General features: G+C 39.7%; 1 protein-coding gene across 4 annotated transcripts in view; it reads left to right on the top strand.

Moving 5' to 3' along the window:
• ANKRD17 (ankyrin repeat domain 17) overlaps positions 1-27317 on the top strand; it is a 139870-nt gene that overhangs the window by 75246 nt on the left and 37307 nt on the right. Inside the window, exons 13-20 of one of the 4 annotated variants that reach the window (XM_019534279.1) lie at positions 336-479; positions 1115-1217; positions 2698-3456; positions 12001-12146; positions 14128-14239; positions 14450-14595; positions 17670-17812; positions 21617-21830. In XM_019534279.1, the coding sequence (XP_019389824.1) occupies positions 336-479; positions 1115-1217; positions 2698-3456; positions 12001-12146; positions 14128-14239; positions 14450-14595; positions 17670-17812; positions 21617-21830 (1767 nt within the window). Of the gene's footprint in view, positions 1-335; positions 480-1114; positions 1218-2697; positions 3457-11997; positions 12147-14127; positions 14240-14449; positions 14596-17669; positions 17813-21616; positions 21831-27317 lie in introns of all 4 variants that reach the window. The other 3 variants (XM_019534278.1, XM_019534281.1, XM_019534280.1) reach the window with 3 other exon arrangements.

Raw genomic sequence — 27317 nt, 5'->3', positions numbered from 1 at the left:
AGTGTAAGTGTATCACCCACAAAGTCATGAATTCTTTTCCCAAGAAGGTAGATGGAATTAGTAAGATTCCAAATGGGCAGAGAATAATTAATTTTAGGAAAAAATGTAACTTTCTTGGGATTTTTTAGTGTTAATGCACATTGTTGTGTTTATTTTTAAAACTGAATTTTAAGGTTTCAAAGCACTTCTAAAGAACCAAGAACTTTGAAAGAAATTGTGACAGCGACATGCCTTTTTAGAAGATGTTGTATATAGATCATTCTCTCAGCTGACAAAATGATTCAGTGAGTCTTATGCTATTCTCTTTTTCTAAAGCAGTGTGTGGTCTCTTGCAGGATGGTTCAACTATGTTAATAGAGGCAGCCAAAGGTGGTCATACCAGCGTGGTTTGTTACCTCTTAGATTATCCAAACAACTTGCTTTCTGCTCCTGCACCTGATGCCACCCAGTTGACCCCTCCATCCCATGACTTAAATAGGGTAAGATGCGAGTGCTAATATAATTGACACACAACTTCCTTTCCTTTGCATTTCCGATTAAAGTTCAGGCAGTAAACACATGCAGTAATTCAGTTTTCATGTCCTGAAACATAAGCTAGCGTGTATTATAGATTACTTGGTGAGCTTTTGTGAAAAAAATGGCAAATTTGGAGACCAAACTGAAGATCAAGTATTAGCTTTACTATGCATCTCTTAAACATTTCCTCTTAATTTGTTAATTTTACTGAAAAACACTAAGGGGAAATGTGTCTGTAATTAAAAATAGCAATTCTACAGTGAGAAGCTTTACTAGAATATTTGCAGACAGCTGTGGCAAAATTTGCACTGCTGGTCTACAGTAGTTTGCCGTATTTGAAGTGGTGGTTAGTTTACAATATTTGCTGTTTGTTAAATGTGTGGAGTTCTCAGGAACCAAATTTACAGTAATGAAAAACTGTTAGCAACTGTTGACATTTGAATTTGAGACTGTAAAAGGTATTAAACATTATCTGCTAAATGTTATGCATGCAACTTTTGTAATATATACAGTTTATTTATATTTTATTGAAGTATAGCCTCTAGGTTAAGTACATAGAGAGAGAAGAAAAGTAATCTATTAGTGTCCAATGTTTTAGGCTCCTCGTGTACCAGTGCAGGCACTGCCCATGGTCGTCCCACCCCAGGAGCCTGACAAACCCCCTGCCAATGTCGCTACAACCCTACCCATCAGAAGTAAAGGTCAGTTGTAGTTCTGCAGATTACTTTTTAAAAATCTTTTCTAGGTAGAAAATGTAGCCTTGCTTTTTCACTTAGATGAGAAGTTCTTATAGAAAATGGTCATGGAATCAGTCAAGAAAACTTCTAAAGACTGTTGTTACCCAAATAAAATGTTAACTTTTGGTTATCCTTTTTTTTTTTTTGACAATTGGAAATTGTCAAGAAATCTGCCTTCGTAAGTATTACAAAATGTGTGGTTGGTTGTCAAGACTAATGTGAACTGTCAGTTGACAACCAGTTTAAGCCTAATAAAGGATAATTTTAGATTTCTAAAATTGTCAGTAATACCATAGTTGGCTTGCATTTTACATTTTTAAGATGATGGTTTGGATAAGGGCTTGACGATCTTTTATAGGCAGAATTTCTTGGATTGGATTGTAAAATGTTGACTCCGTGAAATGTGACTCCAGTCCACTTTAGACGCTTAATTTTGCATCTAATTCAGATATTCTGCATTTTTATACTAATTTTTAATATAATATAAAGTTCTACATAATATGGTATGTGTGTGATAAAATATATTTTGTATATATGCCTGTATTCTCCAAATATTGCTTAAGTTTTACTCAAAGCAACTGATAGAAGTACTGGTTTTTAATTTCCCTTCCACCCTTAATTTTAATCACTTTTCTCCTTTACTTATAACATGTAGATCTTCTATCTGGTACAGCAGACAGTGTCTGCTAAATTGTTTTGGACTTGCTCACAAAAGATGTATTGGACAACAAAGTCCATTGTGTGTTCTTAATGTGAAGACTGAATTCCGTGCCTCTCCTGGTTTGGGAACTGAGGTTGAACCCATGCAAATTCATGTCTTCCATGTGGACCACCTAAAGGCTGTAAATGCCCATTCAGAGTGTTGATTTGAATTTAGTTCCTTAATACTCGAGGTTCTAATATACTGGAGGTCAAGCTGATACAGCTGGACTCCAAGTGTGAAAGGATTCAGTATTCTTAGTAAAAGATTTTAGAAACTCTGTCACCCAAGTTAGTTACAAAGCTGATTATCTACAGGAAAACTTTCCCTACCCCTCAAATATTGACATTTTTTCTGGGCTTTAGGCTTTTCCATGCAATTAACTTGGCAGACTCTCCAAACACAAACCATCAGGTCTAAAGACAGTGTCTTCTTCCCTTGCTTTTTTTAATCTGAACATACCACTTGCATACTACAGGTCTTGAGGCAGTCATTTCTTATTTGCAGATATTAAACGAATTTTGGAATAAATATCTTATTGTAGCACAGCTTTGTACCACTGTATTAAAACTTAAAATTAGATGTGGTTTTCTTTACCAAGGGCCTTACAGTACTCTTCCACCTTCTATGGGTGCCGTACCTTGGTGCATAACTGCCCATTAAACATCCAAACAGTAGCTCTATAATGAGGATGCCATTCATGTGCACTTCCATTGGTTCTGAGGGGGTTTCTTTTTCACACAGCTGCTTCTAAACAAAAGTCCGGCAGCCATTTGCCAGCAAACAACCAGGATGTACAGGGTTACATCACCAATCAGTCTCCAGAGAGCATTGTAGAAGAGGCTCAGGGCAAGTTAACAGAGCTGGAGCAGAGGATAAAAGAAGCCATAGAAAAGAATGCTCAGCTGCAGTCCTTGGAATTGGCACATGCTGACCAGCTCACCAAGGAGAAGATTGAGGAGCTGAACAAAACGAGAGAGGAACAAATTCAGAAGAAACAAAAGATTTTGGAGGAACTGCAGAAAGTAGAGCGAGAATTACAACTGAAAACCCAGCAGCAGCTAAAAAAGCAATATCTAGAGGTTAAAGCGCAAAGAATTCAGCTTCAGCAGCAGCAGCAGCAACAGCAGTCTTGCCAGCATCTGGGACTACTGACTCCTGTTGGGGTTGGAGAACAGCTTTCAGAGGGAGAGTATGCACGGTTACAACAAGTGGACCCCATCTTGCTCAAAGATGATCCTCAGCAAACTGCTGCACAGATGGGTTTTGCACCAATTCAGCCTTTGGCGATGCCACAAGCTTTGCCTCTGGCAACAGGTTCCTTACCTCCAGGGTCCATCGCAAATCTTACAGAACTGCAAGGTGTTATAGTTGGACAGCCAGTATTGGGCCAAGCACAGCTGGCGGGGCTGGGGCAAGGAATTCTGACAGAAACACAGCAAGGGTTAATGGTAGCCAGCCCTGCTCAGACCCTCAATGACACGCTGGATGACATCATGGCAGGTGGGTTTATATTGTTATGAGCAGGTATAATATATGATTTGCTTAAAGCCAGCCATTGAGGGTATGTCCACACCCTTGTTTTTGTTTCAACTATTACAAGAATGAGGTCATGCCCATTTGACAGGTTGGTATGTTATATTTGAGAAATGGCATTTTATCTTGCCTAGATGTTTAAGCCACAAATGAATCACTAGTAGTATTGAAACCCATTTCCAGCTCTAGAACAGTAGCGTGATAATGTCATTCTTCAATGCTTATACCGGTTTATTAAGAAATAGGTTTTTGGAAAGGCCTTGTCTACATTATTGTACATCTAGCAAGCCTCTATCTTAAATGGGCATTTGCATTTAAAATTACAGCTGCCATAGCTGACCTTTCAAAGTTATTATTTAAGACATAAAATTGAATTGTAAGCAAATTAGACATATGGTTAGAAATCAGAAGAAGCTAATATTGAGTTACAGTTGCCCTTGAAAACTGAAACAAATGAAATACTAAAGCAATTGCATTTTTACAGTAAGCCTCTTTTTATTGCAACTTTTAAATTACCTTATCAGATTATTCTGTTAATATTACATTATAACCATCATTATTGATCTTAAATTAAAAATATTAACTACGAAGTGCTGGTTATGTTGGCATACACCAGTTAGAATCACATCAGTGGGCTAATCTGGAATCTGAGCCTAGAGATGTTAAAGCTATATTGTCATTGTCTAGATACTGGGGAAGTTGCAAGAACAAATTGTATTGTCGGCCAGAGAATGAAATGGGGAATACTTTCAAATATTCAGGACAGTTTTCAAACCTGGATGCCTAAAAATTAAGCTCATAAGGAATGGTTTGATTTCCCTTCCCCCTAACCCCCTCCCACCCCCTCAAATTACTGAACCAGCTCTCTCTCTGTCCAGGACAATGAGCTCTATTGCTACTTGGCCCCTTTGAAATTCAATTCAGTGTTATAAGAGCTTGGTTTTAGGCATGTAGGTTTGAAAATGCTGCCAGGCAAAATTTAAATTAACACTCAAGAAAATTGATTGATTTGTTATTGATTGGTATTAGTCATGAATACTCATATTGCTAGGAGCCTACTATTGGTAGACACACCTGTCAGATTAAATTAATGTAATTTTTGGCAGTAATTAAATGTAAGTACAAGTACTGCGTTTAATATTCTGTATTAGATGGCATCCATTTGAATATTTCCAAATGCTTTTCTGGAAGAATAGATTTTTGCATAGTTGGCTTCTGAAACACATTTCTGTGTCATGTTTTTATTAGATCTGCATGCTTTTTTCCAAAGAAGATCCCTTGATGGCAAACTTAGTTTTTTAGTTGGAAGAAATTCATTGTTGAATTACCTACCATCTAATTTGTGAAGTCACCCACGTAATATTTATAGACTAAATAAACTGTATAGATAAGTTGTCCAGTACTTGTGAAACCTAACTTGTAAAATATGGGTTCAGGATGGCATATTACGTGGAAGATGAGTTTGGCTTAATACTGATATGAACTCCTTAGACTTCATGACCTCTGTTCATTGTTATCTAGATCTTAGAGAAGGCTTTGGTTGAGTTATACTGGAAGTTGTTTTTACTTGCTGCTTGGCATAGAAAACCACCTGTTTGTTTCATCTTAAGTACTTAAAAATTCTTGAGTTAAATGAGAAATTGAACATGTCTGCACTAAGAATGTTTGGCCAGGGTAGCAAGGACTTCCTGATATAGTTGTAGCACTTGGTCCACACCAGGGTTTCTGGCCAGTACAGCTCTGTCAAAGAGTATACATCTCTATCCCTGACTAACCAAGTATATTAGTAAAACTTCATTGTGCAGACTTTGCCTAGGATAGTATTAGAGAAGTTCAGAGGTGCTTAGTTTCTTTAGCTGTTAGTGGTAGATGGTGGGTCTTCAGGATATAACTGGAAAAAATTAACAGAGCACCAGGAAAAAAAAAAAAGGTAAACAAGTTAAATTATTCAAAAAAATACTTTTTACTTGCCTTATGGACATGAGTTGAAGGTGATTGACATCTCTTGCAGAATAAAATTTACAAAGAAAGAGCTCTGCTTTTGCATCAGATGTTGTTAATGTTATTTTGGCTTGTGTTGGGTGTGGTGAATCCTGAATTCATGCCCTTGTGAATTAGAAACACTTCAGTTTACTGTGAAATGTCTGGTTTTAATTAAATCTACCTACAAGTTATGCTAATTCATTGATATAAATACTAATTTATTAAAAATACAATTTCAGAGTCCCTTTACCTGTCAGAGCTTCCCCATCTAATATTAGATGTTTATTTTATTCAGATATTTCTTGCAATTAGTCTGTTAATGATTACCTTCAAGTGAAATTAAAAATTAATAGGAACACATTTGCATGACATCTGAGGATTAAATTCCCATAGAGCACCTTTGCTGGATCAGTAGGTCACATTTGCAGTTCACAAGTGGATAAATTAAGTTGTAGGAAAGTGACTTGACAGATGTCACACATGAACTCATTACCATACCTAAGGTTAGAATCCCCAGATCCTGAGGCCCTGTCCTCTTTTGTAACCCTTTGTAAATACTTGCAGTGTTCATTAGTCTCACTGGACAGAGTAGGTTACTGCAATAGCAGTTTAACCTCTCCTTTCAAGGATTTTACTGTGCTATCAGTATTATGGAACAGTAATATCTACATCTATTTTTGATACCTATTTTTGATATGCTCTCAAAGCAGCTGCATGAAGAATGTTAAGCGCAATTTAATTACTTTTTATTGGTCCATTGACTACAAGGTATGAACTTTGTGCAAGGAAAGAAATTTCTGTAGCAATTACTGAAGCGGTATTCTGCAATTTATGTCAGTATTTTGCATTAAAATGTACGTGAAAATATCTACTATAAACATGCTGCAATAAGTTCATTCTCAAACTTTGTGTTAATAGACCCGTTAATTTTTAGAACAGGCATTGTATACACAAATTTTATATTTGCAACATGCCTTTTAACAATTGTATTTTGGGACATCATTGTGAGCATGTAGTTTGCATGAATCCATAATCACGTGTGCTAGGCATATTTTCGATAACTGTAAGATGATACATAAAACTGTCTTTTTTGTTTTTTGAAGAGGGTGAGTTTTGGACACCATGGAAAAACTGGAAGTGTGAAAATCATAACACTATAATTTTACTTTATTTTTACTATTTAACAAATCAGACAAATTTACTTGCATCGTGGTATCAACCATCACACCTCAAATTACATCAATATAGCATGAAAAAAATTCTTAGAATTCTGTTGTTTGCATTACTGGCTGGTCATTCATAACTCGTTAATGATGAGAAAACCAGTAAGAAAGATACTTATGTTAATTATAATGTAAATAAATTCAAAACTGGACTGCAAATAAATAAGAAATCTTGCATTTTTATGAGGAAAATAGTTTCAATACTTAATGAATTATAGTGCTTAGCATTACCCACTGATTCAAAAGTGGAAGGATATATTAATTACTTATACACTTGTCCCAAGTATGCCCACGTGTCTGTTTTAAAATATCAGGCTTATTTTCAAAATGAGCTTCTTATAAGGATTTATATAGCTCCAAAGGAGATTAGTTTATATAGCCTTTGCTTAGTACATACCAGAGTTTACATTTATTTGTGAACTTTTGTTTCTCCTTCCCATATTAGAAGTATAAGCTAACCAGGGATGGGAGTGGTAGGGAAATCATGTCAGTTGTGAGGACATACCTTCTAGGTCCAGAGGGAATTTGAGATCTGGAAAACTAATCTACTTAAAGAATACTTAATTCGGGTATTTCTTAATGCCAGTAAATGAGAAAAACAAGTGCAGCATGCCCAAGTCAACGTTAATTGAATACTATAGCATTTCAAATTTTTAATAGAAATAAATATTCAGTAAAAATTTGATACCCCCATGTCCCTCCTTTGCTCCTGTTCTGCTGGTGAGGTAGGAGGTGTGTCTGAAAATGTGATGGTTTTAGCAGTACCCAAAGTTCCTAGCTCTGGACCCAGATATATGAAGCAAATTGTCCTAATTTCAATGCAATTTGAAATAAAATCACCTTATCGCTAACATTCCATAGGCATTTGCCTAAATACTGAAACAAATACAAAATCTGTAATTTGAATTTTTCTACTGTGATGCGTCTCAGAGGAAGAGGCAAAAAATTAACTTTACATGCCCATGACAGGGAAAAAAAAGGTGGCACTGATCATGGTCAGCGTTTTAAAAAATAGTTTTTTTCTTTAGTAAAATTAGGTGGCCCACTTAAGTATTCATTATGGCTAGGAGGATGCTACAGAGTCCTCATGGTTTACTGAAAACTTAGTTGTCTTGTTTACGTGCTAGTGATTTTGATTACATTTGGGATATACATGTTAAACATATGCTTTTTCTGATCTGGAAACGTACTGGTATTTAAAGTAGGGGTGCACCGATAGAGATTTTTGTGGCTGATGCTGATAGCCGATTTTTAAGGAGGCATATTGGCCAATACCTATCTGATTTCTGAAACCAGCTCGGCAGTGGGAGAGCTGCCTCCAGCTGGTAAGTCCGGTGTGGTAGAAGGGGAGCAGGGAGGAAAGGAGTGTGGGGGGGGTGATCTGCCCCTGTGGTGAGGGAGGGTGTGGAGCTGGGGGATGGAGCAGGGGCTGGTGCCAAGGGTGCTCAGCTGGGGTGGGGCAGGTATGGGACTGCCACAGCTCATCCAAGGGAGGGGGAGAGTGGCTTCTGCCACTCAGCCAGGAGCCACGGGTTCAGCAGCTCGTCTGGCAGCTCCTGCTGCTTGTCTGGGAGGGGGCGGGGGGGGGCATGTGCCCCTGTAGCATGTGCCCCCCTCACCCCGTAGCCCCCTTCCAGCACAGCATTGCCCCGCGGGAAAGAGCTTGGCACAGCCCTGGCCCCACCCTACTCTGCACAGATCTGGGAGCACACCCCTTTGCCCCAGGCCCTCCCGGATCAGTGGCAGGAGCTGTTGGATGAGGAGGCGAGTGCTGAACGATCCACCAGACCCACAGCTCCTGGCCAAACGTCATGCAGTGGTAGGAGCCACTCCCCCACCTATGCCCCCCAGACAAGCTGCGGTGCAGTCCCACCCTAGTGCAGCAGCACTTGCCCCATCTCCACACCCTTCCTCGCCACGGGGGCCTTGATCTGCCCCACCTCTGCTTCCACCAGAACAAACTTACTAGCTGGAGGCAGCTCTCCCTGCTGCCGGGCTGTGCTTTTTGCTGCCTATGCTACGCTGCAGCTGCGCACATGCACAGACCATTTATTGGCCAAATTATCAACTCAATATGGCCAATTTCATAAATAGTATATTTTCTTTATATCTGTGCCTATCCGATATTGGACCGATATATTGGTACGCCTCTAATTTAAAGGTACCCTCAACGTTGTTATGTTTACAGTACACATTTTATCTTTCATCTTATTGGCAAATCATACTGTAAGAATGTAAACTATATATATTTCCCAATCAATTATGACTACAGCTGATTTAAGATAAGTATGTAATATAAGGATTGTAAAAAATTATGCTTATTTACTGTCTCCTCTGCTAGGGTGCATAAAATTGTTCATTTACAATAAACTTTATTGAACTATATGTTAAACCTCCCCCTCCCCCGGCTACTGTTACAGTATTTATTGTTACAAAAAGGCTTAAACTGAATTAAGAACTGCAAAAGAGAGTAGTTTTTTTAAGGCATACCCACTTTGGCAGCTCCTGCTGTAATTGATGCATCTTTTTTCTCCACTGTATTGGGGCACATACTTACCCATTTATCTGAAGATCCCCTGAGTTGGAACTGGTTTTTGATAAAGAATAAATTATAGTTTCTAACAATATTTTAAACTTTTTATGCACTACATACAGCATTATAATTTTCTTTTTCTGGTGTATTGATCACTTGCATCTTGCACCATTCATTCTGCATTAAGTTTAAGTTATTAGTTTCCTGTAAGTGTGTTGTGCGACTCTAGAGCCCCATGATAAAATATGATGGTTCATAGAAGTTTTATTAGCTTTGGGGATTTACGGTGGCCATGCCACTTGAAAACTTATTATTAAAAAAATAAATAAATGGCAGTAAATTCAGAGTTCAGATTTTGTTGGTATTTAGGACGATTTCAATTTCTGACTGCATATCCTATAAAACAATAAACAGACAATGGATCGAGAACTGAGACTCACAATTTCCTCGTTTTTATTATAAATCAAATCTCCTGGCTGTTTTTTTAGATCACATCTTTGTATAAGAGGGATAACAAGCTGTATCTGCTCTAGGTAATGATGGATGCCTTATGAGCATTAATGCCTGTGCCTAAAATCTTGGAATATGGTGTCCCTTCAGGTAGAACTTGCTCCAACTCTATCTTCTTGTTCTTTTTATGCCAGATTATCCAGACATTAGGTCCTACATCAGTACTCCTGTCCATACCCAGTGATAACATCGTACTTAATATTACAACAGGTTGGGGGTTTTTTTTTGCTAACAGTACCTTTAGCTATCCTGCTGATATACATGAAAGCTAGTGAGTCCAGGCAGACTAATGAGTCATAATTAAATCTGTTTACTAGTGACCAGAAACTGTTGCTGTCTGTTAATGGTCTGCTCTAAATTGGTGATTTTACTTTATTTCCAGCAGTTGGCATCTCCTAGCAGTCCAAGCAGGAGAACCAAGAATTGTTAATGCAATTAGTGCAGAGAGGAAACTAGTCTCTTTGGAAAAGTGCTTGGGCAGGATGGTGAGATGCTGTGATGAAAGTTGCCTTAATGCCCAGGTTGGGAGTGTTGCTTTTTAGCTAAATAGAAGGTTTCATTATGCAGAGGTGGTAATTTGGTATGTTTTCCAAGTGTTTAATCAGCCTAAAAATGACACCAAGAAGAAATAAACTTAAAAAAATAGTGTTAATGCATGAGTCCCTCATAGGTACTCTGTTTTGTGTAGTGAAAAAAACTTAGCAATTGGCATTTCACTCTTTGTAATTACTATAGTTAGAACTAACACCTGAGATAAGCGAATTACATGAAGGATAATTTTTTTTCAAATAATTTATCCATTGCATGTTTGACAGCATTTGTATGTTCTCCAATATAGTCAGTCACTTTTTCCCATACTGGAAAAGTCCTTGGACACCAGAAAGGATGATAGGAAAAACATAATTCTTTTAACAACAGAAAACACATCTAAGGATTATCTGTCAGAAACTGAAAGACCTCAAAATTAGATGGGTATTAAAATCTGGTTATATTATTTTAATGCTTTATAAAATGCTTTAAGAAGCTGATGTAAAAAAAAAAAGTTCTGTAGGGATATACTATGCCATTTTGATGCAACTTAAAAAACATATTTGTAAAAAGTGACTACCTTTTTTCTGTGGCAGCATCTTTCATCAGTGCCATTTTCAAAATGACTTATAAAAATATCTGTTTTTCTTGGTTAATATAACTTTTTATATTTGTTCAAGAGCTTCTGTATTAGAATTGCTGATGTTTTGCATGAGTGATTTGTGACGGGAGTCTAGGAGTCCTTGTTAGTCAACGAGTGGCTTAAATATCTAGTTATTCTGGCCTGACTATGCTCTAGTTGCTTGTAAATGGCATGGGACTTTTTAAATCCGATTAGTCATATAACTCCATGGAGAAAAAGGATCTTACCAGGAAAAGATGCTGAGTTTTTGGGGGGAGTTTTCCTCCAGAGAGGGTATGTTACTGTATTTATTTGATTCCAAGACAGGTGTTTTGTCCCCTCATTTGATTTGGGGGGGGGAAGGGGGGCACTCATTCTGGAATCAAGTACAAAGCAGCATGGAGGCAGGCAGCTGCTGTGGCTCTGGCCCTGACCCCAGGTTGGGACTGAAGCCGCAATGTCCACCGTCCCTCCCCACCACTCCCCCCCAGTCTCTTTCCATCTGTTTCCTCCCCTTTCCCCCATTCCTTCACCCTATTTCTGGGCTACTGCTCTGGGGCTGGGCTCCATGCCTGAGGCTGGAGGGGAGATGGAGCCTGTTGGTGCCAGAGAAAAGGTAAGGGAGGATGGGGAAGAGGGGCAGATGGGGAGGGAAGGCGGGGAACAGGTCGTGGAGGGCAAGCAATAGGGGCAGGCAAATGGTTCAGGGGCATGGACAGCAAGGGGGAAGCTGCTTCCCTGCACACACCTTTTTTCAGTGCCTGCCTCCCTAAAAGTATGTGACAAATTTTAAAATGATTCTCCAATAATTAGATTTATACATAGAAACTATAGAAAATGTATAAATTTGTTATGTATAGAATCTAATGGGGGTGGGTCTTAAATTTAGGGTTGTCTTGGATTCAGGTAAATACAATATATCTATTTAAACTGCTGTTGCTTTTGCCAAGTCCAAACCATTAAAGGTTCAGAAGTAGGGCTAAAAAGTGATTACTTTCAAAATAAAGATGTGATTTGCAAATAAAGTTTTTGGTTTTCATGTATTTTGTTCATTTTCTTATAATGTTACAAATTTCACTCTTACTAAGTATAGTCATTCTGTTTAACAGCAGTGAGCGGAAGAGCATCTGCAATGTCAAACACTCCTACCCATAGCATTGCAACTTCTGTATCCCAGCCCCAGACACCAACTCCAAGTCCTATCATTTCTCCTTCAGCCATGCTACCAATCTACCCTGCCATAGATATTGATGCACAGGTAAGCGTGAAATCAATGCTGCTCAGATGTGTGAAAATACTTGGTTCTGCATAATTTATAAATCACTCTTAGTAAACAGTTCAGTTTTATATTTAGTTGTAGAGTGAATTGGTGGAATATAATGAAAAGCCACATAATCCAAAGGGACAGTTGTAATGCAGTCTTCTATGGCTGCAGTACAGGTGAATAAAAAGCAGGTTCTGTTTTTGGCTGATCATTTGTTTTCGCTTTCTCTTGCCTGTGCAATAACAGCAGATCAGTTGCATGATGAAGTGATCTTCTGGTTATCACAAAGTTATTTGACTTCCTGCTAGTAGAAATAACTCTTCAGAGCCAGGCGGCATGGCTTTAGGTTTGTAAGGGTTACTGCAAACCACCACAAAGCCACCTTCCATCATCATGCTAGCTTGGGAAACAGTCTAAACTTGATACCAGGCTTTGATTTTCTCTTTCCTCACTGCATTAGCATTGTTTCATGTCACTCTGAACTGTGTTGTTCTCGTGAATTGCTGTAATACCACTACAGGTCACTGCACTATAAAAACCTAACCAGTAATGTCACGGCCGTGAGGGTCTCATACAGTGATATTAGAACCAACAGAATATAAAAGTGGATGCTTGCTACAAAAATCAAGATGTTAACAACAGAGTTATGGGAAATTTAGCTGAAAGGAACAATTGGTGTTCCTTCAACCCGCTCCCTTGTTCAGATGATGTATTTAGTTTACCAGTAACCAGCTGAGGACCATTTATGAACTTCACCCTGTGAGGTTATTGCTAAAACAGTAGTTCTTAAGCTCTAGGGAATGAATGTGCTGCTTTATTAAAGAATGATCATCTCACTGCATGGCTTTCAAAATGTTTCCTTCTGAGGGGACCATTCTTTGAGATCTACTGCATTAAGGGTTATTTTTTCAATGAAAATAGATTAATTTCTAAAGAAAAGAATAAAACATGTTATTCTAGCTACAGTCTTTTACCTTTTATTGCTCCCCAGATGACAGTTGTTCTTTAACATAAGACTCCTAAAGCAAGTGCAAAATGTCAGTGCTTGTAAGTGGTACATTTCTAGGTCTCTAAACTGAGGAGAACAGTCAGCTTTTTGAATGGTTATATTTATTTGTTCTCATCCAAGGACGTTCGGAATAAGATTTCACCCTGGGACAAGACAGAATGGCTGAGGGTGACTTAGATTTGATTCTTGGTTTAGGTCTGGATAAGTGAACTTTAGGAACTGAAATAAAAAAAAAAAAAAGTTTAGAGATGTATATTTAAATGATTGAAACCCAGACCTTAATTAATCCATTTGACTTAGAAGGTGGAAAGTTTCTGTGAATCTAGATACAGAATCTAGAAAACAAGATATGCTTATGTGTTAACTTTGTCCTAATTGTTTGTCAGATACTTATAGCCACAGCCTGCTTCCCTTCCAAGTCCTTGTATTGCAGATTCATAAACAAGTATAAAAGACAGTGCTAGTACTGGCCCAGAAAAACAATCCTGTCAGTTCAGTTATGGTTTCTGTAGGTTTTGCAGTAGTTGAGTCCTAGCATTGTAACTCTTGTAGAAATAATTATAAGGTTGGCAATTCATTATTTTTATTTTTAATTTGTTATTTTGATAAAAAATGAAAGCAAAATGTATGCTCTTCTCGTTGCATTAAAGCAGTTCAAAAACAAATTGCACTGTAGTCTAAGCTGCTTGACTGAAACCATGTCCTTTAAAAATTAAACAGCTTAACAAAAAACAGATAAAATCTCATATTCCTATAAATGCCAGTTAAATCTGTTTTCAGAGAGAAACAAATGTCTATTACGATAAGGTTCACAGGAGGTGTTCCAGCTGTTCCTTAAAAACTTAAAAATATCCTGGGCTTATAAAAGATTTGTATTGTAATTGAGAAGATTATCACATGAAAACTTAAATACAAATTTCTGTTTCTTTTTAAAAAGTAAAACATTTGTATTGATGTTTCTTCTAGACGGAGAGTAATCATGACACAGCATTGACACTTGCATGTGCTGGTGGCCATGAAGAACTAGTACAGACACTGCTAGAGAGAGGAGCTAATATTGAACATAGGGACAAAAAAGGTAGGCATCTCAATGTATTGGTGGTGAATGTTTAAATCCAGGAACATGCAGTACAGCAAAATGACAAAATGCTGGAAAAATTTGCGGTTTAGTGTGTTGTTTATGTTAGATTTTATTTGGGTTACATAACCAACTTTAAATTATAACTAAAATAATGTTTTAAAAATAAATGAAAAGAGGCTTTTAGACGCACCTTTTGTTCTGTTCCAGGGTTTACTCCACTTATTTTGGCTGCTACCGCTGGTCACGTTGGTGTTGTTGAAATCTTGTTGGACAACGGTGCAGATATTGAAGCCCAGTCGGAGAGAACCAAGGACACGCCCTTGTCTTTGGCTTGTTCAGGGGGAAGACAGGAGGTGAAGTAAAATTTACTTTTCATAAGGAATAATTAGAAACAGGTTACAAGGTACATACTTCAGATTAAGAACAAATTAAGCTCCCATGTTACAGGTCACATGATACCTTGACTTCCAAAACACCCCAACCTTTAAACGGTAGTTTTAAAAAGCGTATAATGCCGGTATGCACATTTAGGGTAAGTTATGCTGCAGTGTAAACCATGTAAGAAATATAGTCCTTCCTTGCCAACAGGGTAGACCTAAATTATGAGATGTTTTGGTGCTGATTGATGACACTTAAATATATTAAAAGGTAAAAGTACATTGAATTAAATCTGAAAGTGAATGCTTTTAGTCAGTGTAGTAGCATTTTCAGCACATGTACATTGTTGACAGTGTACAAAATACATCATAGAATTTATCTTAAGAATTTGGGAGGTTTTCACACTTTTGGTGTTCAGAGGATTTTGCTCCTAAAAAGAAAAGGATTCAGTTGTCTGCTGCTACTTTTGAAACAGCAGCGTTACCATCTCAGTTGAACATACTGCTTATGTATCCAAGAATAATTAGGATCTGTTCTATTAATAGTGCAGGTATCCCATAGCCAATATTTGAAACAGGTAGATGTCTTTTAACACTATTTAAAAAAAACTTTTCTGAGTAGTTCTTTATGATATGTTACTATTAATGTTTTCCTTGTAGTTGCTGTTGTGTGGCTTCTAATGTCTTCAGTGTTGATAATTTCTCAGCATTATGGCTTCTAGCTATTTGCTAACTCAAGAAGGGAAAGTCATGTGTTTTGATTTTGAAAAACTTGTCAAAACTAAAAAAAACAACCCCCCTCCCAAGGTTCTGTTTTATCCAATCCTGTTTTTAAGGTGACTTGAAAATATCAAAATATTCTCTTAGATATTGAAAGTTTTTCTTCTTTACCGATTAAGGTGTTATAACAAAAGGTTTTATGCTTCGCTAGTCTGTGCTTGAAGTCAGCCCTTTAAGAGCTCTTTAAAAAACCCAATTGGAGTTTACCAAAATACTTACCAAGACCATTATGTATAAACTGCTTTGTATTTTATACATTGTATTTATATTGCAAACATGTATTTGTTTTTCTGTCAACACAGCTTTAAAATCAGTTTTGTCCCTGTTTGGCCACATTGTTCTAGCTGCCTATTTTCTGCATGGAGCAAGAAAATATTACCACAACAGCCTGGCAACAAATATTTTAGAGAATCTGGGGTTCAGAAATCAGTCTGTTCTGCGGATAGAGGGGAGGAGGTGAAGGGAACGGGGGGAAGCAGTACAGTTTCCTAGCCTGAATAATAGCAAAGTGTTATCTTAAAATTTAAGAATAAAGATTCTTAATCACAGCAATGCCTGAGTTAAGAACACGATGCTTCCAAAAGCTATCAAATGATTGATGATCAAACAATAAAATAAATAATTAAAGATTTATTTTCATGAGAGAGTTCACTTTGTCAGGGTTCATGCATTTTTGAACATTACCATAGAATCAGTAACTTTGTGAAATTGTGCCCCAGAAAACCAAGCTTTATGCTTCAAAGTGGCAAAGGACACCTTAGAAGTGTGAAAAGTGTAGTTTTGTCTCTTTTGGTATACAGACTGGCAGTAGTAGTTGAAGTACTACTTTCTTCTAAATGAGTTTTCTGATAACTGACTAATGAGTTATTATGGTCTTAACTATTTCAGTGCTCACCCTTGCCTTGTTAGTAGAACAACATAAAATTAGACAACTGGCACCACTCAAGTAATTGAAACCAAAACATGGCTTTTTTTTAAATGGACAATAGGGAAGTCTTCTGATGCAAGAGAAATTTTTGTCCCTTTAATTCTGCTGCAGCTGGTGGTGGAACCAAGCCATGTTCATCCTCTACTAACATAGTGTCCATTAAATATACATTAAACCACAGGATAGTACAGCATAGCTTGGAGCCATCCTATGTTTGTTCTTAAATCTTAATTGGGGTCAGAACTAGAAAAGTTTGACTCTGACTGCTAGAAGGTTAAATTCTCTTGCACCAATCAGCTCAGCCATGGGAGAAGATCCAGGACAATGAGTTTATCTCTCAATCCCTCTCTAAATGCCACAAAAGATATATATTAAAAAAGCAATAACTGCCTGACAATTTTCACTGTGCAGCTATAGCCAGTATGAAAACATAGCTATACCTTGTCCATATGTTGAATGTGAGGACACCAAGTATTAATTTAATATCAAATAAGGGAAAGCACAGTACTGGTTTATTAATTTTTACATTTAGTTTAAATATCTTCAGTTTTGAAAATACAGAACTGCAACAGAATTCACTCTCTCGTACAGCCTGCTGTGGAAACCTCCCTGTAGAAAGCAAGTCTAGCTGGCTGCAGAATATGGAGGACATTGACCACTCCACTCACAAACTTAGAGTAAGGAAACCGTACTTGTGAGAAACAAAGTGTTTGTATTGTCCCTGCACCTCACTTGCTGGAGGAACTGAACAGCGGTGCTGATTTGTATGTGTGCTTCCACTTTTTAAGAATGGACATAGCAGTGGCAAGGGGATCACTTCTATATTTGTTGCAGAAAGTTTTGTACAAAGGAGTAGTTAGAATAAATAGGATGAAGGCTAAGCAACCCATATGGTTGCACACCAGCATCCTGACTGCAAATGACTATATTTAGCATCCGTTGTTTCAGTTTAAATTATAATCCAGCAGGGAGCAGTAGGAGAGAAAATGCTTAATTTTCACCATTCCTAAAAGTATACTCATTTTGACTATTAATCTAACTAATCAGCAGGTGAAAAAAATCCCTCAAATCTTTTGGATTTGCTGGGCCTATGTACGTAACTGAAGTGGGATGCAGTAATCTCTTCCAAAGAGATGGGTTTTTTGCAGGATGCCCATTCCATACTGTTCTTTCAGATTTGTTAGTCAAACAAGAAAATATTTCATTTATAAATACTTTGGATTGTTGTACTACTTAGATTTAAGCACTGTTTTTTGTGGGTTTGGGTTTTTTTAATCAGTTGTTGTATTTAGGCTCTTGCCCAAGTCATCTTTTCATGTTTAACTTATTTTTGATGTTGCAGGTTGTGGAATTGCTGCTAGCTCGAGGGGCAAATAAAGAGCACAGGAATGTTTCTGATTACACACCTCTAAGTCTCGCTGCTTCTGGTGGTTATGTGAACATAATCAAAATCCTACTAAATGCTGGGGCAGAAATAAATTCCAGGCAAGTTCCCGTTTCCCCGATTCATAGCTTGGTTCTTACTAAATTTACAAAGAAAAGAGAGAGAGAAAACCCCTTATTTGATGACTGAAGTAAATAAATCCCATTATTCTTAAAGCATTGAATCATGATACACGATTTAGAGGAATGCCAAGTCTTACCAATGGTGGTAGTCTTTATCTAGGTCTAGAGTTAGAACAGCTTGACTCAGCCTTTAGAACATTGATACCATTTTTATTCGCCATTGTATTGTTCCTTCAAATGGTACATAAGAAAATTGATGTTTTTGTTGGCTACTCTGAACATTCAAAAGGCAATTCTCTCTGCATGATGTTGCTAAATTGTGGTTACTTATTAGTGTCAGACCTAATTTCTGTTTGCAAACATTGTTCCAAAATGAGTGTCTGACACTGAGCAGAGGAGACAAATTGGATAACCTTTTAATGTTAGATGGAAAGTTGTATACAATTGAAAATGTTTCTGTTGAACATGTTAATCATTCTTTCTTTACATCCTTACTCTGCAGTCTCAGCTTTTGGGCTTCCAGGCAGCCAGTCATTCTCTCCTGTACTGAAACATTATTAAAGTAGATCTTCAGTTTGTTTGCAGTTTTGGAGGAGCCAGCCCTGCCCTTCAGTAACAAAGTAATGGGTGACCTAGCTAGTTTTTTTGGTTTTTTTTGCCTTCCTGCATTTGCTGGATTGCAACGTCAGACCTCTTTGCAGCAGAGGAGAAATTGAAACCATAACTATAAACAAGGCTTCTCAGTCCAACCCCAGAGACTTGGGTTTGTGCTGCCAGGGGAGGGCCTTAAAAAGAAGGGGCCCTTTGTCCAAGCTCTCAGTGTAACCCCTGCTCACCTTTTTAAAGTGCAGTATGAATGGACAGTCAGGCAGTGCCTATAATGCCTGCTACTCCGGCTTATATTTGTGGAGTACAACAGGACATCTAGATATAGATTTGACTTTTCTGCAGCTAGGCATGGGCTGCTGTGTAAGTAGGTGTATTTGTGGAGTTTCTTTATGCAGTACAGCTGAGGTTTCCAACTCAAATCAGCTGGAGGGGGTTGCATTTATTTTTCAGGTCCCACAGACCCCACTTCTGACTTTTGCGCTGGCAGCCCCAGTGGCACCATAGGCAGAACTCTGCCACAGTGGTGGGACTTCCTGTGGTAGGAGCCAGTACTTGGACTTTGCAGGGACTGTCGTACAGTGTGTGTGTGCATGCATGTCTGCTTAAGTGGAATCTCAGGAGGCAAAATTAGCTCTGTCCTCATGGGAAATCTAAGGCTCTGGCTGCTGGGTATGTGGGGGGAACTTTGCCTGCAATCCTGCTGAGGCTTCCAGCACCCTGGCTCAGGCTGTTGTGGCAGGGCTTCTTGTGGTGACATCCTACACCCTAATGAGGGACTGGGTACTAACAGCAAGTGCATTGTGGGCAGAAGCTTTGCCACCACAGCCAGAGCCCTGTTTCTAGACGTGCTGTTAAGACTTTCTATAGCAGCAACACTTGCCCTGGTACTTGTGGGGGGTGAGGTGGTGGCCAGAGCAATAATCCATGAGCTGAATGACTGCAGACCAGATCATCCTGGCTTGTGGAGCTGTGTTTGATGCCCCTGAATTAGAAAAGGACCTGTTGCAGGAGATCCCTCTGGGACAGGGTTTGCATCTTCCCTCTTCTGGTCACAAGGTGCAGCACAACCACTGACTAAATGATGTAGCTCTCAAGAACCTCCAGAGAGGTTTTTTTTTTAAACCTGTTTTAGCAAAGTGAAGGGTGCGCGACAAGTCCAGCACTATGTTTTTGGACCTGTTCTTGCAGCAGATGACTCTAGACCAGTTTTCCTGCTTTATTGGCTGCTTCAGAAATGCAGGCAAAACAAGGAGAGTTTTGAGTCAGTACAGCAGGGATGTCTAACCGTTTTGAATGTGAGGCTGGATCACTACCTTTTTATCACCCAGTGGGCCGGCAGGAGCAGGCACTCGTGCAGTCTGTCCAGTCCAGCCACGGCCTGGGGGCGCAGGGATCAAGGGGCACCTCCTGACCCTGCCATGTCCTCCCTGACACCTGGGCAGCCTCGAGGATGCTCCCACACCTGCACATCTGGGACATGCGCAGACCTTACAGGGGGTGCAGGACATGCAGGGCCACCCCCCCTGCTCCCTCTCCCCTCGGGCAGCCTGAGCCCAACCGGCAGGGCCCCCTCCCTCCCTGGAGCCCACAACTCATCACCCCCAGTGCGATGTCTGCAGGCATGAGGGGATGCGGGGAGGCAGGAGCAGTGCCAGCTTCCCACCCCGACAGCGGCAGCAACATCTCCCACGGGCCCAGCTGCAGCATCCCTCCTGACCCAGCATCCATGCCTGCCCACCCGCTGCACCGCAACCTGCTCCAACCAGTGGGGACCGGCACAGGGTAGGGCCGGCATGCAAATGAGGAAGGGGCAGGGCTAGGAAGAGACGCTGTGAAATGGGGGAGGGGAGGAGCCACACCGCATCAGCAACGTCAAGCTGACACGGTGCGTGTGGGAACCTTGTCCCTTCCCCAGCCCTTCAGCAGCCATTAGGAAGCTGCTGAAGGGCTGGGGGAGGGATAAGGGGTGGGAACAAAAGTAAACACTGTTTACGTCTGTTTCCTGTTGCAACGCTGTGGGCCACAAAAAACGGCTTGGTGGGCTCCATGTTGGACAAGCCTGCGGTACAGTGTAGAAAAGACGAAACTTACCCCACCTTTTTTCACAGTGTCCATGGAATGTTTTCCAGAGACTGACCTGGGCCCTTTTCCCTGTGTTTGCCAAATCACTTGCAAAGTGTAGGACATTTTACAGGTGGTAGAAACCTCTTAGGCAAATGAAATAATTCAGAGAGTGATCCTAGGGAGCCTGTGGTCATCTTCCAGTACATTCTTAGTTCTCCAAATTGAGCACATGCTTCAGGAGAAATGTGTTGCAAATTTCAGTTGTACATCAGTAACAATGAGAGTTAATATTGTGATACCATATTCTGCTTGGGCATGCAAATTGATATTTTAATACTTACCCACCATGTCCATTTTCATATGAGAGGTTTAGAAGACATTTCCATTTTTCCATAACTTTTTTTTCCCCCTTTCTCTCAGAATGGTAATAAAACAAAAGTTATTTTTGTGACTTGAGGCATGCTACAGCTTTTGGGTTAGCTGATGTATTGCGGAGCATTAAGGTAATACCAATTCTTGAGTTAGTATTGAAACATATTTTGTATTGGTCTGGCTGCAAAGGCAGTTATTCTATATTTGTGAAGGTTATTTTAAACAGACTGACTCTGAGGGGGTGGGTCACACCCCTCTTGTCAATAAATGATAGGTCAGATGCTGCCTCCAATGTTAGAAATCCACTTTAACAGCTCCTTGAATATTGAGATTTCATAGACAGAAAACTTTCAGGTTAGTAGGGCTACGTTTTTCAATTTTGACCTTCCTGTTGTTAGCTGTAGTAGGTTCAGAATTATCCCTTGCAATTTGGTTTCTTTTTAAACTGCACGTTTTTCATTTGTGGCTGAAAAAAATTCCTGACTTTTAATCCTTCAGATTAAAGGACCGAGCAGAAATGGCTAGCTTTTTAAAAAAGTGGCATCCTTATAAGAAAATTAACTGTCAGAATCATTCTTATAAACACCACCATTAGTATTAAAGAAGAACCACCATTTATAAATCTTTCTAAGCTTGAATAATTTTTATTTTGGGAATTTTCCTTTTTGACATAACTCTTCTGATGTTCTTGTCATATACGATAATCACAGTGAATGTTTTTTCCTCACTTTTTTTCAGAACTGGTAGCAAATTGGGTATTTCTCCTTTGATGTTGGCAGCTATGAATGGGCACACTGCTGCTGTTAAGTTATTATTGGACATGGGCTCTGACATTAATGCCCAGATAGAGACCAATAGGAACACAGCACTGACTTTGGCCTGCTTCCAAGGAAGAACTGAAGTAGTTAGCCTACTGCTTGATAGAAAAGCTAATGTTGAGCATAGAGCTAAGGTAAGGGTCCAGAGATTAGTCTTGCACCTAAAACTTATCTTAGAAAATTGTTACTCCTGTGTGTTATGTTCCACTATTTTCCATGTGTTAACTACCTGCTTATAGAACATTTTGCATGTGGCTACTGAAACTAGTGTGGAAGAGGATGTGTGTTTAATAGATCTTTTTAAAAGAAAAGTAATACCCTTTGTTTGTTTGTTTTTTTTAAAGGCAGTGTCCTGTACACATACATGATATAGGCATATACACAATATAAAAGTAATGGATTTTAAGTTATGGGATTTAATTTAATCTTCAGATGATTAAAAGCAGTAAGAAAAATAAATTGTGATCATTTTAAGATAATTCAAACTGTAGGCTTTCTGGTTTTTTCTTTAATAAGAAAACTTGCCTAACTTGCATATCCAGAAAGAATAGGGTAAAATCTTGAGGGGTGTAGACACGCTTGCATTTAGAGCTGTTTCAAAAAGGGAGCACTACATGAAGCAGTGTTAAAGTTAGAGTGCTTTTGCTACATTTGACATCTGTTGCCCTTTTGAAATGTTTAGCTTTTGAAGGAGCTCCCTATGTACATGTATCTATACCAGTGGTCACCAACCAGTGGATCTCAGTCCACCAGTAGATCTCGGAGTCTCTTGTGGTAGATCTGTTAGCCTTTTGGAGGTGATCTGAGGCTGGGGTGGGGGCCTGAATGCCCATGTGCATTCACGTGTGTGCCCCAGTCTAGCAGGTTAGTCCATGGGGGAGGGAAGAGGTAAGGGCTAGATTAAGGACCCCTGCGGTAAGGGACAGTGCCACAGAGGTAGGACCAGGGGGAAGTTGTGTGGGCCCCTGGCTGGGTGGGCCTTACCTGCTGAGGAGGCATGTCCCCAAACAATTTTTTCTTCCTCTGCCTCTATCTGCCCCCCCCCACACACACACACTTTTCCCCCTACAGACTTGGATGGAGGGAAGCGCATGGTAGATCTTGAGTTGCTTTTAAATGCCAAAGATGATCTTCTACTTTGAAAGGTTGGAGACCACTGATCTATACCCTAAGTGTGCATTAGACCCATCCCCTGGGTGGTGTGGGGTGGAGATGCTTCTCTGACAAGCTGACTGGACTACAAATCAAATGACGTATCATGGCATTCTTGGCTGCTGGACCTGAAATGAATTTGTTGTCCAAGGAATGTTGGATGATTCTGGTCAGATCAAATTCCCCCGTTCCCTGGCCTACTTAAATAGAAGCTATAGATTAAGAGTTAAACTAAAAAAAATATGCTTCTATGCCGTCTGTTTGGCTTGAAGGGGAAAAAGCCAAGACAAATGTGCCCATCTTCCCAAAAGAGTACATTGCAGATGTTCCTGCACTGAGGGCTCTGTATGGGAACAGGAAACACTATTTACATGAGCTCTGCAGCAGCACATTCCCTCTTTTCTACCTGCTACCCACTAATTGCACTGGTGTGAAAAGCCTAATATTGCAGTGAGTCGGTAGGAAGCTTCTAGTCCCTCCAGTGCTGCAGACCACTAAGACAAAGACTTAAAATATAACTATGACATCTTCATCATTTGGACTGAAAACTTGCAATTTCTGATTGAGTTCCATCAGAAATTCAGCAATCACCATCCCTCCATCCACCTATCTCTTGAATATTCCAGTACCAATCTCTCCTTTTTAGACACGGTGATTAGCATCCGTAATGGAAAAATACAGACCTTGTTATACAAGAAACCCACAGACCAACATACATATATGCACAGAACCAGCAATCATCCTAAACGCACCAAAAAAGCTGTGATATACAGCCAAGCCCTCAGATACCACTGAATTTGCACTTAGGAGAACCCAGGATTGCCACCTCACCAATCTTAAAAAGGTTTTCACCCAACAAGGACGCTCCTCCAGAAAGATAGATCGTACATTTGAAAGAGCCACCCAGATACCGTGTGAAGAATTGATACAGTACAGAAGAAACCCCCATGGATCACACACCACTGGTTATGACATATCACCCCTCCCTCGAACCCATACAGAAAATCCTCAAACAGTTGCAACCCATACAAGAGACGCTATTCTTAGAGATCTTCCCAGAGCCACCCATCTTAGCCTTCAAACAAGCACCAAACCTCGCTAGCCTCATCACCAGAAGCAAACTTCCTCAGGCCCAGAACACACCAAGTGGATCCAGACCATGCTTTGACAAGAAATGCAAAACCTGCCAACACATCACCACCCCCACAATTACTGCACCCCGCAATAGAACCATCAGCATTCCCGGATCTTACAGCTGCACCTCCCAGAAATGTAATATATCTCATCCAGTGCACCAGATGTCCTGATGGAAAATACATAGGAGAGACCAAACAACAACTGCGCACCAGAATGAACACACACCGGAAATCTGTCAAAGACAAGAATACCCAACTACCTGTGGGGGCACATTTCTCACAAGAATACTCTCTCTCCAATCTCTGTCCTGATCCTCAATGGAAGCATACAAAACACTTCTCAGAGATGAGCCTACGAACTCCACTTCATCAACCTCCTGGATACTAAAAATTATGGACTAAATATAGACATTGGATTTATGATGCATTATAACCTGCCTGACATCTGACTCCCCAGGTACCTTTCCACTGTCCATCTGCCTTCTCCCTGTCACCCAGCCTGTCTCTCATCCATTGACTCTTCAGTCTACATCTTCACTGACTGCCTATCTTATATGCATACCAGCCCAGCCTCTGGCTTTTTTATTTTTCATTCTGTCCAGAAAGAGCACACACCAACTGCTGAAACTTCCTCAGCCTGACAGGGTTTTTAAACCTGAAAACTTGCTTAAAAAAATATTTTTTTCCAACTATTTAAGTTGGTCTAATAAAAGATATCAGATTCAGCCAAAGAACCTTGCCTTGGAAAAAAAATAGGTTCTCACCCCCCACCCTGAGGACTTTTTTTGTTGTTTTTTTTTAAAAAACAAAAAAACTTCTGAAATATTTTCTTTTAGAATGATGAATAAAATGTTTAAGACAAGGTGTTCATATATTACTACCCTTTACTCCTCAAAAATAATTTCTAATAACTATGTAATAGGAAGACTTTTATGTAAAACTATCTACAGTATCAGATCATTACAGTTCCTGTACACTGAGGACAAGCAGTACAGTACAACCCTCAAATGCAAGATGCATTTCTGCCCCCAGGGGGCACTGCCATTTTCATAAGAGAAGGAAGAAGGATTCAGTGCCGCCTTTGCTTGTGGACTTCCTCTGTAGTTGACTTTTGGTCTAGAGGTTGATGGATCTGCTCCTGTCATCCTGACTCGGCCTCAAAAGACTGAGAGCGGACACTGGCAGCAGCATCTGGTCATTCCTGTAGAGTTTAGAAACGAGGAAGTTTATTGCTCTGCTTGCTCAAAAGCCTCAGGAGAGGAGACAGAGCAAGTCTAAAGGTTTTGGAGTTGGGAGGAACCTGCTGGCTTCTGGCCTTGAGATCCACAGAAGTATAGAAGCTGCACAAAGGAGCTGAAAAAGTATACTTCTTTATTGAAAGGTAAGAGTTTAAATTTCTCTGAATTCAGTATATTAAACTATATTTTAGCTGCATTAGTATATTTTCATAACCTATGTAATCATAATTGGATTCCTGCTAATCTGATGTTTTGTGACAAATCACTCAGCCTTAGCAGTGAGGTGAGGGCCTGCAGGACAGTTAACTCTGTTCACAGTTAACTCTGAAAAGGCCTCTCCTCCATCCATTACTAAATTTGTACATGCTGTAGCTTAGTGTTTATATATGCAAGCTAGCCACTAAATTACATTTTTCTTTTTTCTCCCTCAGCAAAATGGTGCGACCAGCTTCTAGCATACAGAAGCATTTCCACACGGCAAATTATGTTAAGAAAAAATGTGATTTGCAAATATTGTCAAATGAAATATGCATTTCCAAATGCTTCTAGGATGACCAAACACATCCTTGTATGTAAGAAGTGTCCTGCAGACATTAAAAAATCCTTCATGGGTATAAGTGAGGAGGAGGGTGTAGATCATGATGATGAAAGTGCAAGTAACTCCTTCCACATTCTCAATCCAGAAGTCCTGCTGCTACTATAACATCAGCATCACAAAGGGTTGCCCAATCAACATCTTCAAGTAACAAAATATTGCAACCTCCTATATACAAAAGACTCTTGATGGCTTAATTTGTAGACAAAATGGTACCTAAAGTTTAGGGAAAAATTGACCAAGCTCTTGCAAGAGAGCAGTATATTCTTCTGGGACACCATTGTCAATAACTGAAAATGCATACCAGCAGGAAGCTTTTAACTTACTAAGACCATCATACCATTTGCCCAGCAGACATTCTTTGAGCAAGCCTCTTTTAGAGTTGGAATATGAATGTGTAATGCAGTCTGTGCAAGGAAAAAATCAACGAAGCACTGTATCTTGCAGTACTTACAGATGGATGGGCAAATGTGTGGGGAGAAGGAATCATACACTTTGTGATGACAACACCTCAACCGGTTTTTCACAGAACCATTGAGACAGGAGAGAACAGGCATACTGTAGAGTATATCAGTAGTAAAATATGTGAAGTTCTACAGAAGATTGGGAGTGGTAAAGTATTTGCTTTGCTGACTGACCATGCAAGTAACATGAAAGCAGCATGAGAGATCATAATGGATAAATATCCATATATTTCTGCAATGGGATGTGCATCCCATGGGCTAAACTTGCTTCTTAATGACATCATGAAGTTGGACACTCTGCAAAAGATTTATAGAAGAGCAAAAGAAGTTATAAAACATGGAAGAGCTACTCATATTGTAGCTGCAGTCTTTAAGAAGAAGCAAGAAGAAAAGAATGCAAAGAATCAAATAGTGACACTCAAACTCTGTAGTTATACTAGATGGGGTGGAGTGGTGATCTCATTTGGAAGTTTACTAAAAAACAAGATCTTCAAGACACAGCAATAATTGAGGATCTTAAAGTACCCAGAAGTATAAGGAACACTGTATTTCATGAGGATGTCTTCTGGGTTCAGCTGCAGAAATCCCTGAAGAAAGGGCTGTGTGAAGCTTTGGGTGCTGATTTGATTTGGAGGCTGGATCTCCGAATCCAAGTCAAAGCAGGGGACCAATTTAAAGGTCTGAATAGATTCAAAGCTCTCTGAATCTTCAGAAAAGATTTGGAGAGTTTTGATGATTTGGGCAGTCTCTGGTGGCTGCAGTAGGGAGGTGTGGGGAAGGTGGGGCTGGCCCTCCTGAACCCCTCTTTACTCCACCAGCCCCCCCCATAGCTGCCCCTGCCCACCCCAGCTCCTGTTACTTTAAAGAAAAGCCCCAGTGCTCACTGGGTGCTGCCGGGCAGGGGGGTGATCCCCACTGCCCCCACTGGCCCACGGTGCATGGAGTGCTCTGCATGAGCCCCCCGCTCCCCCAGCCCTGCCACAGGTGCCCCCGCGCCTGGCAGGTCCTGGAGTTTGTTTTTTTTTTCTTAAAGGGC

The sequence above is a fragment of the Crocodylus porosus genome, unplaced genomic scaffold (assembly GCF_001723895.1).
Source record: "Crocodylus porosus isolate Cpor-Errol unplaced genomic scaffold, CroPor_comp1, whole genome shotgun sequence".
NCBI lineage: Eukaryota > Metazoa > Chordata > Crocodylia > Crocodylidae > Crocodylus > Crocodylus porosus.
This window is presented reverse-complemented; position numbering and strand designations above follow the sequence as displayed.